Raw genomic sequence first — 19,205 nt, 5'->3', positions numbered from 1 at the left:
AGTTCACACAACAATAAAGAATTGACATTACAAAGAAAACAAAAGTTCTTGTTTAAAGGTTCTGTTTTTAGGCTTACTTGTTTCATTTCTCTCTAGTTTGGTCATATTACATGTAGAATGGTCAGAAAACAGTATGCCAGTCTCCCATTTACAAACTCATCTGACAGTCCATGCTAGCAGTGAGACAATTTCCTAACAGGCTGGATTAACACTCGGTTTTACAAACCTAGCTTAAGAAAATTGTATTTCATGTTAACATACAGGGGGTTAAAGACGATACCATAATCTAAGCAACTAAGAGAAGCTGATATTCTATTGAAATTAGATGTGAATTTAACATTAACTTTCTAAGATTGGCTCTTACAAAGACGACATAATGAGCACAATCCAATCGGGGAAGGGCCGTGTAATAAACACGAACCAACCAGAGCGCAGTGTCTGTGTCTGTTGTCCGAAATCTTCGTTTTTTTTTCACCTGTCCACACTGAAACCGCACCACGCCACCATCTTCGAAAGTCTCCAGCTCAGCTCTGCTGAGCGTTTTCAGAAACATTGTTTGTCAGTTGGGAACACTGGTATAGAAATGGACAAAAGGCTAAAATGGGAACAAAAGTCTATGTTTTTAAAGGGAGGTGTAGCAATTGGGACCGGGCCTGAGAATAAAGCGTCTGTGCAGGGTATGTTGAAATATGGGTTGCTGTCCCAGTGTGAGGACCTCTGCAGACTGTCCAGAATTTTTCCTTCAACATCTCTCCATATTCGGTGGGCTGGTGCCCTGCCCGGGATTTGTTTCCTGCCTTGCGCCCTGTGTTGGCTGGGATTGACTCCAGCAGACCCCCGTGACCCTGTAGTTGGCATATAGCGGGTTGGATAATGGATGGATGGCTCTCTCCATATTTTGCTCTGTCCATTTTGACAAGCCAACCAGTCTCTGCTAATGAACCCCATTAACAACCCACCCCATGATGCTGCCACCACTATACTTGAAGATGGGGTTTGGGTTTGTGACAGAAATTATTTGTATGTATTATATATGAAATATGTAATACATATGTGTAGCTGGAAATCCACAAAGGGAACAAGTGAATCACATTTCTTAAAATAGTTTTTTATTCCTACTAGGAATCATCATCAGAGGAAAATGATTAGACTTACAGGAACCAAAGACAATATGTAGCATATAAGGAAGGGTGGAGGGTGTGGTGTGGCGTGACGAGGTGGGGTTCAGAGGGTGTTGGTCACAAAGTCTTATTTATTATTTGCATGTTCTTCTTTTCAAGTCTACATATGCTAGGTTCATGTCTAAATGTCCTTTAATGGGGTTTTCATTAGATAACCGCATTTCAGTCCAGCTCTTGAATGTGTGTAAATCAGAGATCCCGGGACCGACCTTTCTTCTGACTGCATTACTATGTTCCTGTTTACGTATTTTGATTTTTGCCCTGTGTATACTGCTGGACACACATTACACGGTAGGATATAAACTGCGTTCCACGTCTCTGCTGCTGAGGACTCTGCGCAGCAGCGTGTTTGTAGACTTGTGCACTACTTTGATATACTATTTAAAACTATTTTAAGATATGTGATTCATTTCCTCCCTTTGTGGATTTCCATCTACAAATATACAAACCATATCACAGACCTTCGCCTCCATTCATAAATCAGTCTCTCTCTCTCTACAGTGGTGGCCAAAAGTTTTGAGAAGGACACAAGTGTTGCTTTTCGCAAAGTTTGCATCTTCGCTGTTTTTAGATCTTTTTGTCAGATGTTTCTGTGGTACGTTGAAGTAGAATGACAAGCAGTTGAGAAGTTTCAAAGGCTTTTATTAACAATGACATGAAGTGTATTCACATATATCCATATTTGCAGTGTTGGTCCTTCTTTCTTTTTCAAGAACTCTGCAATTTGCCCTGGCAGGCTGGCAATCAACTTCTGGGCCAAATCCTGACTGATGGCAGCAGCCCATTTTTGCAGAATCAATGCTTGGAGTTTGTCAGAATTGGTGGGGTTTTTGTTTGTCCACCCAACTCTTGACCACAAGTTCTCAATGGGATTGAGGTGTGGAGAGTTTCCTGGCCATGGACCCAAAAGTTTGATGATTTGTTCCCCGAGCCCCTTAGTTGTCACTTTTGCCTTATGGCCTGGTGCTCCATCATGTTGGTCATCAAACTGTTCTTGGCTGGTTTGAAGAAGTTTCTCTCAGAGGATGTTATGGTTCCATTCTTTATCCATGGCTCTGGATCGGGGCACCACCAGAGAATAGCTTGCTTAGGAATGGCAGCAGGCATGTGTGAGTGAGGTGAAGACTTTTGGAGGATGGCCTGGTGGGTTTCAAGAAGGGCAGCAAAGAAAAACATCAGGGACAGACTGATATTCTGGGATTGGACTGCTGAGGTCAAGTCATTTTGTCTGATGAATCCCCTTTATGATTGCATGGGGCATCCAGAAAAAAGAAAAGTTGAACGGCGCTACCATCAGTCCTTTGTCATGCCAACAGTAAAGCATGCTGAGACCATTCATGTCACGTGGGGTTTCTTCACAGCCAAGGCAGTGGGCTCACTCACAATTTGGCCTAAGAACACAGCCATGAATACAGAATGGCACCAAAATATCCTCCGAGAGCAACTTCTCCCAACCATCCTTTGAAACTTCTGAACTGCTTGTCATTCTACTTCAGTGTACCACAGAAACATCTGAAATAAAGATCTAAAAACACTGAAACAGCAAACTTTGTGAAAACCATCATTTGTGTCATTCTCAAAACTTTTGGCCATGACTGTATCTATACCTATATATTTATATCTATCTATCTCACAAAGGTGAGCACCCCCTCACATTTTTGTAAATATTTTATTATATCTTTTCATGGGACAACACTAAAGATATGACACTTTGATACAATGTCAAGTAGTCCGTGTACAGCTTGTATAACCGTGTCAATCTGCTGTCCCCCACACAGCCATTAATGTCTTAACCGCTGGCAACAAAAGTGAGTCCACCCGTAAGTAAAACGGGCCCCGCATTCGGCCATGTTGTGCATTTTGGAACCTCTGTTCACCAGATTTTCTAGTCCGTGCGTCCCGTTTTCTTCGTCACTTGTTGCATTTGTTCAGCAGCCATTTCCGCCCTCTTGTCGACGCCAGATGACATTACATCAGCCCATCACCAGACCTTTTGTTGTTTTATTAATACAGAGATTATAGAACAGACCAGCCTCACCTGAAACATGATTCATGTGACAAGTTGATTACTTTAGGTTTCCCAGTTACTTTCCACGGCCTGTTGGATAATTAATTACTTTATATATGTATCTATATGGACCCCATGCAGATTAAGGAGAATGGTTCAAGTGGCCAAAGATTCACAAAAGATCAAAACTGTACAATTTCAGGTGTGTGTTGGGTCTTGGAGTGAAAATATTTTGCAAACTACAATCAGATGCCTCCTACATAACCGCACGTTGTTTGGGAGGATTTCCATATAAAACATAAAAGCATAAAAACCAACCCAAGCACTTACAGTTTGCCAAACCTTATTTGAACTTTCAATGGGGACGGTGTTCTGTGATCAGATTAGACAAAATGGAGCTCTTTAGCATCAAACCCTAGAAGTGGAATTGGAGTAGACATGCAAAAAAAGTGTCTCGTCCCTGCTGTGAAATACAGTAGTGGATCTGTGATGCTGGTAGGCAGTGTGGCGCAGTGGTTAAGGCTTTGGATTTTAGACCCTGAGGCTGTGGGTTCAAATCTGACACTGTGTGAACCTGAGCAAGTCACTTCACCCGCCTGGGCTCCAATTGCAGAATGAAATGTAACCAGTTGTATCTCAAATGTTGTGGGTCGAATTTGGATAAAGGCGTTGGCCAAAGAAATTAAATGTAAATGTACTTTTCATCAGAGTTTATATACGCTTCGGATTGTCTTTGTCTACTAAGAGTGCAATGAGAAGTTCACTTTCCGCAATCCGTTGAAGACATAAATATATTACACACCTCCAACCTTTTGCACGGCGAGTTCAGAGCATTTTTTGAAATGAAATCCACGACAGGTTTCATAAAGTGATACACTGGGCTCAGTCCATTTTTGTCCCTTTCATGCCTCCCACATATTTTTATCAGCCTTTTTGTTTGGTTCCCAAACATGGCTTCCTCCTCACCACCCTCTCATGATGCCCAGCTTGATCGATTGTTGTGTTTCTCCCATCTCAGTGGTGAGACGTCACAGATTTGTCCCTACTTCCCTGACAAGTATTCATTATTTGCTCGGCTGTTGAGTTTTGTGGATGAAGTCTCCATTGTAGATTCTGGGTGGTCCCTGAATTCTCAGTGCCTTTTAACACTAGAATTACCAGAGCCTACGAAAAAAATTGTAGATCCGTCCCACCTTAAATCACTTCTCACCTCTCCGTCAGCGTCTTTTGTCCTTTAAATGTGTTGATAAGCAGCAAGCAGCCTGCTATCACGTCCCGCACCCCACACAGTTTTCTCGGCTCAAGTCTGTTTACCTGCATGTCAGTTGCTTAGAGTTGTTTAGAGTGAGAAGTCAAGCAAAATGACATCTTTTATAAATGTTGCATCGTTATTTGGAACACATGCATTTCCTGTGTGTTCCATGTCTACAACGATCTATGGAAACACATTGTTAAAAAGAAACGTTTTTTCATGTTTTAGTAATAATTAACAAAATCTAGACATGAAGTTTATAATATATGTGTGAAGCCTGAAGTCCAAATATCAAAGAAACACTTTCACAAAAGGTACAAATATAACAGAACAAGTGCGCTTCTATTCAAAAATATAACTGCAGAAAAAGTACACGCATTAGGGTGCGACATTGACACGCATTTACTACGACTGCTTCGGTGGCACAACGGTATCAACTGTTGACTGGTAATCAAAATTTCACAGGTTCGATCCCCAACGAGTCTGTTTTGAGAAGTGAGCTGCTCATATTCTTACTGTTGTAGAATAAAAACGTACATTTGATTCCAGTCTGTAACGGCCGGTGTAAATGTTGATATTTGTAAAGGTTAGCTTTGTTGTTTTTTTTTATTCAGTTTCATTCTCTTAGTCGTGTTCACGATCCTATCCTACTCCAACCCCACCCCATCTGACACTGCTGTTTTCAAATAAAGACGCGCTATAGCTCTGCACTCAACTTGTAAATTCCATTAACGACTCTGTGCCCGAGTTCTCAGGGAAGCTGCCTGGTGGTCTTACTGCTTTCTGTGTAAACTGCCAACAGAATGATGCCAAATGAATGGTTGGGTTAGAGCGTAGGGGTTTGTTGGGTCTGCGTTGTCCTGTATTTAGTGAGCCTCCTACTTGCGTGTGCTGATCAACCAACGCGTAACACGTTCCCCTCTGCAGCGCTGCGATTGGACATGTGAAGTGGTCCGAAGCACACTGGTCAGTCCAACAGCAGATTGTTCGGGTGCTGATGGCGGCCGTCTGAGACTGTCCTTGTAATGACAGGTAAAACTAACGGTGCTCAAGTTGTCGTCTTTTTGTGTGTTTCTTTATTCATGCATTATCAAAATGTCACTGGTTTTGTTAACTGTACAAAAAAAATCTATTTAAAGGTATTATAGCTTTTAAATTAAAACAAAAAGTTGTGGTAGCAGTCTGGCAAGTTCTGTGCTTGACATGGCGCCTCTCGTGAAGCGAGACACGAACCAAAGGATCGTCTGATGTGTTCAGACTTCCGCTTGTGGCGACATTCTGAGAATTTACATTACATTACATCATTTACATTAAATATATGTGAAGTCTTTGTCTAAATTGTACACACTTTACACAGAAATTCCATTTGCATTAATTTGCTCAGCAGACGCTTTTAACCAAAGCGATTTTACTGTGCAAAGGAGGTCAACATAATCGAGTGACATCTGCTTTTGACCAAGTGTGGCAAGACGGGATATAAAAGTTGATCACCACATGTACAAAATCTATAAAGCTAGCATAGCGAAAAAGAAAAATCAGTTTAACAATAATGGCAGATGTCAACAGAGGAAAAAACATTTTTTAACAATTTGGTGGGTATTCACTGATTAGGAGGGTCTTCACAAACTTCTTAACTTCATTGAGGGAGTCAGCAGTTCAGATGGTGATGGGCAGCTCGGTCCACCAACTAGGAGCTACACATGAAAAGGAGCAGGATTGAGATTTGATACCGCGCAGAGGTGCCATCACCAGATGCTGATGACTGGCAGGCCTGGGTGGGCCAGAAGGAGCAGAAGACCCTCACCCAGTATCTTCATATACACCTGTGCTGAGCCCTTGACTGCTCCGTAGGCAAACATCAAGAATTTGAACTTAATGGCTGCTGTCACAAAGCTGCCAGTGTAGCAACCTGAAGAGAACAGTGACATATGTGCCCACCTAGGCTGGCTAAACACAAGAAGAATTGATGTGCTTTGGACCAACTGCCAGACAGTGTTCAGACGCCATTAAGAAGGCTAAGAGAATGTCAGGTTATATAGCGCCTTGATGTGTGGCGTACAAGTCACAGGAGGTTCTGCTCAACCTTTATAACACACTGGTGAGGCCTCATCTGGACTTGAGATATAAAGACATAACGGCACCAGGGAAGAGTGACTGGGCTGATTCAGGGCTACAGGGGATGAGTTACTGAGCCTTCACAGAGATGAAGAGGAGACCTGACCGAAGTGTTTAAAATGATGAGTGAGTTCATCAAGGACACGGGGACACAGTTGGGGACACAGTTGGAAACTTGTGAAGGAGAAATTTCATGCAAACATTAGAAAGTTTTTCTTCACACAGAGAACCACAGACACATGGAATAAGTAGTGTGGAGGACAGCAGGACTTTAGGGACCTGATGTTACTTTAGAAGAAGTAAATGGACAGGACTGGCAAGCTTTGTTGGGCCGAATGGCCTGTTCTCGTCCAGATTGTAATGATCAGTAGTGGCTTGATGGCTCATGTGGGTCATCCTGCTAGTGGTGTGGTGTAGTCATTCAGATGTGTCAAGACCAAAGCCTGTTGTGCTGCATACTCTGTCCGATTCTGCAGATGTTATATGGTGTGAATCTGCACAAATGTGAGACGCTTGAAATGTGTAGCAAAGAAAGATGGCCTCTCATTGGTCACCACTCCAAGGTCACGTACTGACATGGCAGGTGTTAGTGACCATGAACCAACGTGTACCGAGATGTGAAGCTGATCAGCCTGGCTGGCAGGAATGAAAAGAAGCTCTGTGTTTGCATGGTTGAGCTGTAGATGGTGGTCCTTCATCCAGGTTGAAGTAACATTAAGACATGCAGAGTTTCAAGCTTGGGGTTGTGGAGTCGATACCCAAATATTTGACTCCGACTCCTTAATTCCTGGTAGCACCGACCCCGACTCCTCAATTTGTAATTAGACTCGTATGTTTACACGAGACACCATCACTGCCAGTGTGAATCAGCAGGCTGCTTTTTAGCACTCTAATCTGTTCAAGTTTGCGTTAAAAGGCCGTAGTGATGCCACTGTGACTTGCAAACACTGAGTAACACTAAACATGAACCTAAACTTACAAAATTCAAAAAAAGAAGCTATATTGTTACCAAAAGTAAATCAATTGTAACCACAAGGGGGCACCACTGAGCCCCAAATCGGAGACACAAACCCAACACAATTCCAGGTTTTTGTTTGTCTTCAGTGTTTTTTCCAGACAAGCACCAGCCAAAATACACCACAGTAAGCACAGATTTTCTCCTTCCATCTCCAGTTGAGTGTCGCCCACTTCCTCCAGACTCTTGACTCATGAAGGTGAGCCGGTGGTCTCCTTTTAAAGTGGCCCTGGGAATGCTTCCAGCACCACAGTGTGTTCCCTTTGGAAGCACCTCCAGTTCATATGGATACCAGGGAGGTTCTCCCACATAAGCACCCTTAAATGACAAACCAGAGACCCCAACAAGGGTGTACTTCTGGATTCCAGTTCCCATGTACCCCTGCAGGTGTCCAAACTGGGATGCCACGGGAGTACCACTGCCACCAGTCGTATGGGGGTGTGAAAGAACTTGTTTCCTCATCCAGCTAGCATGCCCTTCTGTCCTTTCATTTTATGCTCCCATCTGGGCAAGAAATCACCCCTGGTGCCTGTCTTTGTTCTTGGGCACTTGCACAGTTTTGTTGGAAATATGAACACATTATGTTACAATTTACGTTTAGTCAGAGTTGGTACATTTTTACCAACTATAGTAACCTAATATATGGCTTCCAACTCTGACTCCACAACTCCTACTCCTGCAGGTCGCTCTTGCTGATAACCTCAGGAGGAAACGGCAGGTACAGAGGTGTATCATCAGCATAGAACCGATATGAACAACCAGAGGACTGAAGGATGAGGGTCCAGTCAGGTGGTGTAGAGGGCCCAGCACCAGTCCCTGGGGCACCCCTGTGCATATCTGATACACACTTCAGTCCTGACCGGATCACCCAGTGGGATCTCCCCGCGGAGTAGGACCCGCACCATCTGAGAGCAGTCCTGGTGATGCCAGGGTCAGAGAGGGCGGCAGGGAGGATCTCGTGGCTGAGGAGAGATCTTGGAGGATCGAGGATTGATGACATGGCGGTAACTCGAGCTGACCGTAGCAATCAGCAGGCACAGCTGTAGTTTTTATACATTGTACGTGGTGCACTTCCTATTTATGGGCGAGGAGCCGAGCTTAAAGTGAAATTAAATAAACACGAGAGTGCCGTGTGATTTGTCTCTAGAAATGAACATCAAGTACCTGACAGTAGCAATGAAAATAATGATTTTGCTGAAGTTGGAGGACACAGAATTTCTGAATATTACACTTGTGGTCTTCAACGTGCCTCCATCTGGGCCTCCGATAGTTCAAGGTTCTCCCAACCACAATCAGTTGTTTATCCTGAACATTTCAAAAATCCCTGCATCTTGTGATCACAATGCACATTTGATATTAATAACTAATAAAAGACAAAACTAGAAGTGGCGCACGGCAGGCAGCACTGTCACAGCGTGCCACTAAACAAGGTGTGTACTTAGTAGTCAAATTTAAAATCAGAAGTGCAGTGTGACCAAATGTGAGACGTGCTGGCTGAATGGGATCTTGCACCACACACTTCTTTTAACTGGTTGGTCTTTTCTCCACCAGCAGAGGTCGACCGGTAACAGTAAGCAAAGCGGCAGCAGACAGCGTGGCGCAGTGTGTAGGGGGTGCCCGAGTTTATTGTTGGCCACTCTCCCGTTTTGTTGAGTGATGCAACTTCTACATGAGGTGTGGCCCATCATTTGAAGTCATGTTTTCTTCCATGTTTTGTTTGTGCAGGATGGAAAAGAGGACCTACCTGCTGGAATCTGCTCACCTGTACAGCATTGCCGACCTTGAAGAGGTACGATGTGAGCGTGCTGAGTGCAAATGCATTTGCTGCTGAGAGGAAATGTTGCATCTGCGGGCTGCCATGTTGTTGAGAGTTGTGGTTTGAAAGCCGTATGCTGACCCGCATCTTTCCAAGTTTGCTGCCTCTGTGTCCTTTTATTTCCAGGTGGCAGAAGGCCAGTATGAAGCCTTTCTCCAGTCTCTTATTCAGACTGCTTCCAATCACGTGTATGGATGTGATCTCTGTTTCCAAAGAGGATTCATCTGCCAGATGTGCAACCACAGCGACATCATCTTCCCATTTGAGTTCGAAGCTACCACCCGGTAAGCCATTAAACTTACAGTAAGTGACATCTCAGTGCCAGCTAGAGGAACAAAGTGAGCTGCTTTGAGAAGTGTGGCACTGACAGGTCTGCTGTTGTGCCAGCTTCTGCTCTGTTACAGCTACGTGGCGCTTCTATGCCCACAAATACCACAGTGGAGTTTGAACTCGACCATTCAACATCATAGAAAGTGCATGCAGCAGTGACCCCTGTGATTGCTTAAACTGCATCTGAAGCCCACCCTGTGTGCTGCTCACATTGGTCGATGTGGTTTGAGAATGAGGCAGCGCTGTGATCTTTATTATTGCTGGTGTTAACCTTAACAGCGACGTCATTAGGCTCGCTGGAGACCACAGCACACGACACAAGCATAAACGGCAGTAAAGCTCCTTACCATCATACCATCCAAATACGCCTTGTGGGGAAAAAGGGCCTGTTATTAGTCGTGAAAGGGGGCCGCTTCAGTGCAAAGTCAGTGATAAAGTCTGGGGGAAGAGGAATGGTGCTGCATACGAAAGAAAAAAAAATCAGTATGGACAGAAAGAAACCAATAAATGAAAAATAATTTGGCTGTCCTCGGAGAAATCAAATGATAAATGGATTTTCTTAAAGTGCAGCCTTGGCTTTAGGCCCAGAGCTGTTTTCATTCAAAGCGTTTACATACACACACATAATCAGGTTTAAGGTGAGTAACCCAGTGTGTCCAGTAGGGGGCGTTTGCTCCCTGGGGTTGTGTTCTTTATTGAAATTCAGGACATACTTGAACCTTATATGTGTACCCCTTCATTAACCATGGCAGAAATCAAGTTAGGGAGCATGCACTGGTACACAGCGTTGCCACACCAATTTCACGAAGTAACAGCTCAGGATCCCGGTTGGCAAACCCCCACCAACAACATTTATTTCTATAGCACATTTTCATACAAATGATGTAGCCCAAAGTGCTTTACATGATAAAGAAAGAGGAAAAAAAGACAAAATAAATTAGAAAATAGAATTAGCGAACACTAATTAACATAGAATAAGACCCCTTGGCCTGGTCCAGCCACTTAGATCTCCAACAATGAGGATCCTACAAGCTGGATCACCCAATGGGAATGGCGCCACAAGGCCGTAGTGCCGTAACTGACAGGTCATGTGCCTCATTTGGGACTCCGTGAGCAACACAAAGTCAAACCAGCGGGACCCATGGATTTTCTGAAGAGACGCACATAAAGGAGTCTTCGTCTCAGGTCACATGATGGCGTCCATGTCTCGCAACCGTATAGCCAGAAATAGTCAGACAAGAGAAATATGGCACAAACAGAGATATGGAAATATGTTTAATATGCTTTAAAATGCAGCTTTCACTCCCAGTATGCAGTGCAGTGCAGTGTAGTCATTTATACATACACATCCAGGCCAGAGAGAAGCTGTTGGAACAGCAGAGTCGTCATCCAGTGGGAATGCTGATGAATGTGCACCCAGTTTGGCGGAGTGCAAGGCGGCCTTCTTCTTGCAGATGGCTTCTAGAAGGTTCCTCTCCATTATAAATAAATAACTGACACATTTTGCATATTCGCTGAGCTTTTTATGAAACTTTTCAGGTATGGGGTAACTACCATCTGAGCTTTATTTTTGGTCTGTGCTCTTCTAAGAAATAGGATTTGCTCTGATAATCGGAAGATTGCTGATTAGAATCCCGTAAATGCCAAAAGTGACTCTACTTTGTTGGGCCCTTGAGCAAGGCCCTTAACCTGCAATTGCTCCATCCTGGGTATGACGTTAATCGGCATCCAGCCCTGCAGGGGGGAGGCCTTTCAACCTGCAGGGAAAACCTGGGGGTGGGTGGCAGAATTGGCACTCCAGCCACCATAAAAACCTCCCGCTGCTCCATTCCATCTGAACTAGTGTGGTGCTGAGGTGCCACCTGTCGCATGGCTGCACTCCGGTCCTAATCTGGGATCCTGAGTTGGTTTGTCATGTGGTGGGTGCAGCAATGCGCTGTGTCAGCATGTGCTCCTAACCTCATCCTCCTCCTCCTCTTCTAAGACCCACATAGCAACTTTTCTCCTATCTGCTCTAATCGTGATGGGTCAGGCCTGCTTTAATCAACCAAAATCCCTGCCTGACAGAATTGTCCTTACTTCAGCTCCATTAGGCTCACAAATCACAATTATCAAAAAGGTATTTTTCATTTTCTGGTTACACCCAGTTAAAGAGGAAGCCTGCTTTCTTAATAATGCGTAAATCTTCTGGAGTTCTCCTTTGGGAAAAACGCTCCGAAATCATTAAAAGGTGCCAAAAAAACAAAAAACAAAAAGAGAGTTAAACATTATCATCGGCCACCGTGAAATCGAAAATAAGCTTGACACCTGTGATCATTTCCTTGTGTTTTATAAATGTTTAGTCAAGCTGCCTCTCTGTTTATAGGTTTCTGTTACTTGATTGCACCCAGCACACTCTTTTCCGCTTTACTATGCGTGCGACTGAGCCCAGTGAAGGACCGGCCTACCGATACGTGTGCTTCACGCCGTACACTCAGTGCTACTGGGAAGATAACGACAATGACAACGCAGGTATTTTGCTATCAGTAAGTACAGTGGAACCTCGGATCACAAGGTTAATCCGTTCCAGAAAGTAAGTTGTGAACTGAAATGCTCGTATTCCAAATCAGATTTTCCCATTTCCAATTAATCTGTTCCACAACCCAGAACCGTTGACACACGCACGCACACACACACTGTATAGAGGGGCAGGTACCCCTTACTCTTTGCCACTTCTTTTTTAAACTTCTCAAACCATCCTCAGCTCACTTCACATGATTCCGCTTCTCGTTCCGGGGGTTTTCTTAACGAGATCATCATGCAGCTCCCTTGCTTTTTCACATATGATCGCCTCAGATACGATATCACCCGCTAAGCGTTTTGGTTTATCCGCACTTGTAACAACTTTTCAACATCATGGATTGCTTCAGGTCTTTGTTTAGTTGACACTAACACCTTCTTTCACTTCAGCACTCTCGGCTCCATCTTTCTCTTTAAGAATGGTACATATTGTCGATGTTACTTTGCCGTATTGGCGTACCAGATCAGCCACACAAGCACCGTCTTTTTTTCCAGTTCTATGGTTATTTTCATTAATTTCTTCATGGGTGCGTTCTTTAATGCTTTCTTTGACCCCTTGCTGCTCGTACACTTTCGTAATTCAACAGTACAGTACCCAAAAAACTGCTAACGTGTTCAGAATAAAATAACACGCGTATTAATTTGGCGATGGACGGGCTCAGACTGATTCCTTTGTCTAGCTGACGCTGCGCGAACCATACATGTTTGATTGTCTTCGAAAGCGCTTGGCTTCCGAATAACTACTCGTGTACGGCGACAAATTTGACGATGGAAAAATGCTCGTATACTGGATTACTCGGGAAGAGAGGCGCTCGTGAACAGAGGTCTCACTGTATTGTGTTATGTTACTTGTTACTTTAATAAATAATCAGACTATGTAACGCACTTTAATTTTAACGTGTTACCCTACCACCCTCGAGGTTTTGTTGCCAAGTTTAGCTCTACATTCAACTGTTTAACGTAAATTTAGCAGTTTCTGAAATATTGAGACAGATTACAGCCATGAGAAGGAATAAAGCAATCACTCAAATATTTGCCTCTGGAAATTTGTTTTGTAGACGCTTCTACCCGCAGCTGTTCAAAGTGTGTGCAAAGCTGACAGAAGACGACAGACACGCGCAGAATAGAAAATCCGGTAATCCGTTTAAGGGTTTAAATGGCCGCACAGTTTGCTTATTCGAGGAGAAATCAAACTCTCGGGGTCCAGCAACTCGATTCCTCTCATCAGAGTCAGGGTTTACGTGGCGTTTTTAGAAGCCCCGCCTCTCCCCCTCATTCATTGGTCAAGAGTTGAAGAGCTCACTCCCGTCTGAACACGTCTCCCCTGCACACACTGTACTGACTTTCTGGAAGTGTTTTAATATAATTTTAGAAACAGATGCATGCCGTTTTCCTGACTGTGAGCATGCGACTGGATCATGTGACTTGTGGATTATGCGACGCGACCAACATGAATTTTTTTTCATGGACATTTTTAGATTGTTTTCTGCACTCCAGTGCTGGTCTTCATAGACGTCTGTTCTGTCAGCAGTTTTTTGTATCTCTGGTTTTCATGAAGACTTGCAATTATACATTTTTCTTGGGTATCCCTATAAACCTCATGGGTTAAGTAACATTTAAAAATAAATGTCATTTTTGGCTGGAAGATGCCTTGAACCTACATGGTGTTACCTTTAACCCTGGAAAGGTGAATCAAAAATGTAGATTTTTTTTTTTCCAACAACATGGAGGAAATGTATAGATACTAAAACGTCAACATAAATATGACAGGAGAGGACTGTCAAGTGTCCTCCACCGGACTGATGCACAATCAAGACATACGACCTTTATGTGACCAAAGCACAGCCCAACGTCACAAATATAACAGTACAGCGCATTGCCGCACCCACCACATGACAAACCAACTCATGACCCGAGTGTAGCCATGCGACGGGTGGCACCTCTGCACCACACGAGTTCAGATGGGATGGAACCAGTGTGAGGTTTATCATGGTGGCCGGAGTGCCAATTCTGCCACCAACCCCCCCCAGGTTTTTCCCTGCAGGTTGGAGGGCCTACATGCAGATTAACGTCACACCCAGGACAGTAGGTGCCTTTTTATTTGAAAGCTTCATATTTTTCTTGTTGTTTGCACACGAGAGGGTAGAATGTCGTTGGTACCTAAATCTGCACAATCGACGTGCCCCTCGTGTTACTGCAAGGCTCTTAGTGACTTCCGCATTGCCCCCGACGCAAACACTGACAGTTGCTGCATTGTGAACACTGCTTAGGTGACTAATGTCTTCATTGTCCTTCCACTTGATTTTAGTCCTTTTACCTTTATGCCAAGATGTAGCATTACTTAAATAAATTCACTGGGCATATCATGCTGGTTTGCTCATTCAGTGCCGTATGCGTCAAGAGTCACTATCCACGTCAACATCTGATGACCAAGTCACATCGCCATCACTGCTCTATAATATATACTGTAATCACAATATGCTCACATATTAGCACTTGATTCACCTAAATGTTCAGTTTCAGTTTGTTCTAAAACTGGCTCTACATTTCTTCATGTGCACACTATTGTGTGGTTTTAGTTGAAGGTGCTGCCCACTTCATGAATATTGATGAGTTTACCTTAGAGCAGCAAAACACATTTAAGTATTCATGATGTTATTTTATCCACTAGATGGCAGCAGAAAACTGTCCAAGTGCTGTGCAGGATTAACACTGTACATGTGAACAATAGAACTGTCCCTGTGAGGCACTCGGGCTTAACCGGATTTGTATAGAATTGCAAGCCTGAGAGACGCTTATAGGAGTTGAGGGTGCAGTCACCACAGAATGCCGAAGCCACAGCACAAAAGCCTCTTTGGCACACGGCACGCGTTCCACAAAAGAGCACTTTCATAAGAGTGAGTTCATTTTATCATCGTTAACATTAAAAACACGCAGCACAGGTGTCAGGAAATGCACATCCTTTTGTGGTGTAAATAAAAATAGCTTGATTTTCGTTTTCAGTTTCACACATTAATATGTTGCTTCTTCCCTTTTGTACTCTGATGAGACATCGGTCAAGTGAACATAAGAGAGTTAAGTCGAAAAGTCAAGGCGAGTTGACAATTATACAGTCACCGCAACGGATAAAAGCTGACACAGTGCGACACGTTCACGATGGCTGATGGGGACTTTGAACGCATGCTGTCAGACTAATTGAAGCCAAGGTCAAATGAACATGGATGCCATAGTGAGATGTCTTTGGACAGAAGGAGTGAGAGAGAGAGAGGGAGTTTAGGTGCTGGCACTGATATAGTACATTGTCGCACCCACCACATGACAAACCAAGTCAGGACCCCAGATTAGGACCCGAGTGCAGCCATGCAACGGGTGACACCTCAGCACCACACCACATTCAGATGGAATGGAACCAGTGGGAGGTTTTTTTATGGTGGCCGGAGTGCCAATTCTGCCACCAATCCCCCAAGTTTTTCATAGCAGGCTGGAGGGCCTACATGCAGGGCTGGATGCAGATTAACGTCATACCCAGGACGGAGCAATCGCAGGGTAAGGGCCCAACGAAGTAGAGCCATTTTTGGAGTTTATGGGGTTTGAACCGGCAGCTTTCTGATTACCAGTGCATATCCTTAGCCTCAGAGCCACCACTCCGCCCCGAAGGAGTGAAACCTGCTGAAATTCACTCAAGGATGTTGTCTGACTGCAGAAGTAAGAACAGCCAGACTCAACAGAAAGGTTTCAAGCTGGAAGAACAAGCATCACCGACGGAGACTGGATCTGGTCGACCATCAACATGGGGCATACAAACCCACATCGATGTTCTGAATGCCTTCCTCAGAGGAGACTGACAGATTACATTGTCTGCTACTGTTTGGATTTCAGCTGTGGATCTGCACCTGCCGTAGTGCACGAGGACTTGGGGTACCATAAAGTTAGTGCATGATGGGCATCCAGACAGCTTACTGATCTGCACAAGCCAACATCCTTCGGTGCATTTCAGCAGGTTTCACAACCTCTCCCCAAAGACATCTCACTACGGTGGATTGCTCAACAATGGCTCCATCCCATAAGTTCATTTGAGCTTGGCTTCAACTAGACTAACTGCAGAGTGCTGCGATATTTGTGTCTGAACTACCCATAAGCCATCATGAACGTGTTGTGTCGCGTCAGCTTCTGTTTGTTGCGTTTCCCACATCATTTTCAAATTGGCTTTTTTGATTTACTGTCGTATTTAGTGCAACCAACGACCACAGTTCAGATCGAAGGCTCGGGTTTGAAGGACTGAGCACAGCAGGTACGCTCTGAACGTATCTGCAGGTGTCAAGGCGATGAATTACAAGATGGGGGGAAATAAATGAGCGGTGTTAATAACTGTGCAAATTGAAGCCGCTGAGCCTCCTAACAGCTGTAGCTTCAGCAAAGGTCAGTGACATTCAGTTGAGGGCAGAGGCACACGTGGCATAACTCCGTCTTCAGCACAAATCGATATATACGGCCCTTGGGGTGTAAAAGAGGTAGTTTCAACACACAAAATAAAAAGGTTTGGGGCAGCCACCCGTATGCAAAAGGGTATTGAAAACAAGGGAGACATGTGGTTGGTTTGAGTTCCAAGACTGAACTGATCAGGTTTTGGGATGCGAAGTCTTTATAGGCCGGCCACTGCAAGCGATGTCATATTAGACACCAGAACCGGAAGTGACGTCTCTTTGGGCACCAGGAGTGACGTTAAATCAGGCAGGTTTTCCCATATTTGGTCTGCAGAGATAACAGAAATAGGCTTAGAGCAACCAGCCACCCCCTGGCCTGATGGGTAATTACCTCTAATTGGTCTGTTCAGCTCCCTCCTAATCGCACGTGTATGACAAGGAGGTACATGGGTTTGACCTGCACATTGACAAAGCTGAATCATGTTGAAATGTCACACCTGCAGGCAGAGGGAAGATTCATTAATTGTGAAATGTGGTCGTCTCATAGATGGCTGACAACCATAAAAGACCCGAGATGAGGCCAAAGGGGGGCTGAACAGGCAGAAAAAACGTTCTTGAGACGTCGACTCCATTGTTTTGACATTGCTTGTTTTAAATGAAGCGAGCAACTCCTCCCGTTATTTGTAACTTGAATTTGGTGGTTATGTGTGACATTAGTGACATTTACCGCCCGCCAGCTCCGCTGTGTCCTTTCCCTACAGCTGTGGTGATTTCATGATTTGCTTCAGAGTCACGTTGTTTGCTCACAGTTAAGACAAAAAGCAAGAAGAAGAATGCGTAGGAAGTCACCCAGTCCTGCCCACCCAGAAAAGGAAAGGAAAACGCAAGGATACACGTGGATGAGAGAACGTTGGCCTCCTCCACAACATGTTGGTCTTATTTGAAGCAGAAAGTCTGCAGACCTCCTCACCTTCGGCCCATTTTATTGTGTCGTTGATTTCATTTTGAGAAGGATAAGTTTGCCATTTTTTGCCCATCAGTCTGCACTCGATAATCCAATCGGGACATGTGACCAGAAAGGTTTGCAGATTAATTAAAAATCAAAAAGTTAAATCTCTCATTCCTAGACGTGTTCAGACCCTTCTTGTATGTATGCAGTGTGGCAGCAATTCCAGCTTTGAGTCTTTTTTGAGTTAGGTCTCTATACGCTTGGCATCCCTGGATTTGGCCTGTTGATCCCAAGACTGGACCTCTGAGTGTAAGGATTAGTATTTAATTGACTTAATGCTAGTTTGTGGTGTTTGTTCTGTCCGCGTCTTTTGTTGTTTGATAGGCGGTGGCTCGTTGTCACTGCCGCCTCGCAGCTCAGGTCGTGTTGTGGCCTCTGTGGACTTCAGGGTCACATGAATGACCATCTCTCCATAAATATTCCTCTCAGCACCAGTTCAGTTCCTCCTTTCACATGGACTTCAATGCATTTCACGAGTTGCATTTCCATGATTTAGCCAAACTTGTCCGCTGGGTTCACTCAATGCTAGTGTCCGTTAATCGCGAGGCGAGGACAGACGGCGTCAGCACTGTGGAGTTCATAAATGGAGCAGGACTGACTGCTGACTCCTGGTGTGTGCCTGCGTGCGAGTCTGCTGACAGTTTATGAGCAGATGGGAGTGGAGGGGAGGCTGCTGGAGGGTCCGATGAGTAGCGGCATTCATCTCAAGGAGTCACTCAGGTGAGCTGTGTGGCACCGACTGAGGTGGCAGACGGGAATACGGTGGCTGTGCAAGGGGGAATTCAGCATTGGAGTCCTGAATTGGTGGACAGTGGCGAGGATTTGATTGGTTTTAAAACAGATAGATAGATACTTTATTAATCCCAAGGAGATATTCCCATACTCAAGCAGCAGCATACTGATAAAGAACAATATTAAATTAAAGAGTGATAACAATGCAGGTGTAACAGACAATAACTTTATGTAATGTTAACGTTTACCCTCCGAGTCGCATAGTGTGGGGTCTCCTCAGTCTGTCAGTGGAGCAGGATGGTGACAGCAGTCTGTCGCTGAAGCTGCTCCTCTGTCTGGGGATGATCCTGTTCAGTGGATTCTCCATGATTGACAGGAGTCTGCTCAGCGCCCGTCGCTCTGCCATGGATGTCAAACTGTCCAGCTTTGTGCCTACAATAGAGCCTGCCTTCCTCACCAATTTGTCCTTCTTCTTTATGCTGCCTCCCCAGCACACAACCACGTAGATGAGGGCACTCGCCACAATCGTCTGATAGAACATCTGCAGCATCTTATTGCAGATGTTGAAGGATGCCAGCCTTCTAAGGAAGTATAGTCGGCTCTGTCCTCTCTTACACTGAGCATCAGTATTGGCAGACCAGTTCAGTTTATCATCCAGCTGCACTCCCAGGTATTTATAGGTCTGCACAGTCACCTCTGATGATCACGGGGTCCATGAGGGGCCTTGGCCTCCTAAAATCCACCACCGGCTCCTTGGTTTTGCT

The 19,205-nt window shown here is 44.5% G+C and overlaps 1 protein-coding gene across 4 annotated transcripts in view; it reads left to right on the top strand.

Annotated features, from left to right (window-relative positions):
- Window positions 1-19,205, top strand: part of plekhm1 (pleckstrin homology domain containing, family M (with RUN domain) member 1) — a 90,167-nt gene that overhangs the window by 68,885 nt on the left and 2,077 nt on the right. For all 4 annotated transcript variants that reach the window (XM_039739232.1, XM_039739235.1, XM_039739233.1 and 1 more), the window contains 2 exons: window positions 9,297-9,360; window positions 9,514-9,671. In XM_039739232.1, coding sequence (XP_039595166.1) covers window positions 9,297-9,360; window positions 9,514-9,671 — 222 coding nt within the window. The remainder of the gene's footprint in view (window positions 1-9,296; window positions 9,361-9,513; window positions 9,672-19,205) is intronic.

Source organism: Polypterus senegalus, chromosome 17 (genome assembly GCF_016835505.1).
Source record: "Polypterus senegalus isolate Bchr_013 chromosome 17, ASM1683550v1, whole genome shotgun sequence".
Lineage (NCBI taxonomy): Eukaryota > Metazoa > Chordata > Cladistia > Polypteriformes > Polypteridae > Polypterus > Polypterus senegalus.
Note: the sequence above shows the minus strand (reverse complement) of the source record. Positions and strands in the feature narration are given on the sequence as shown.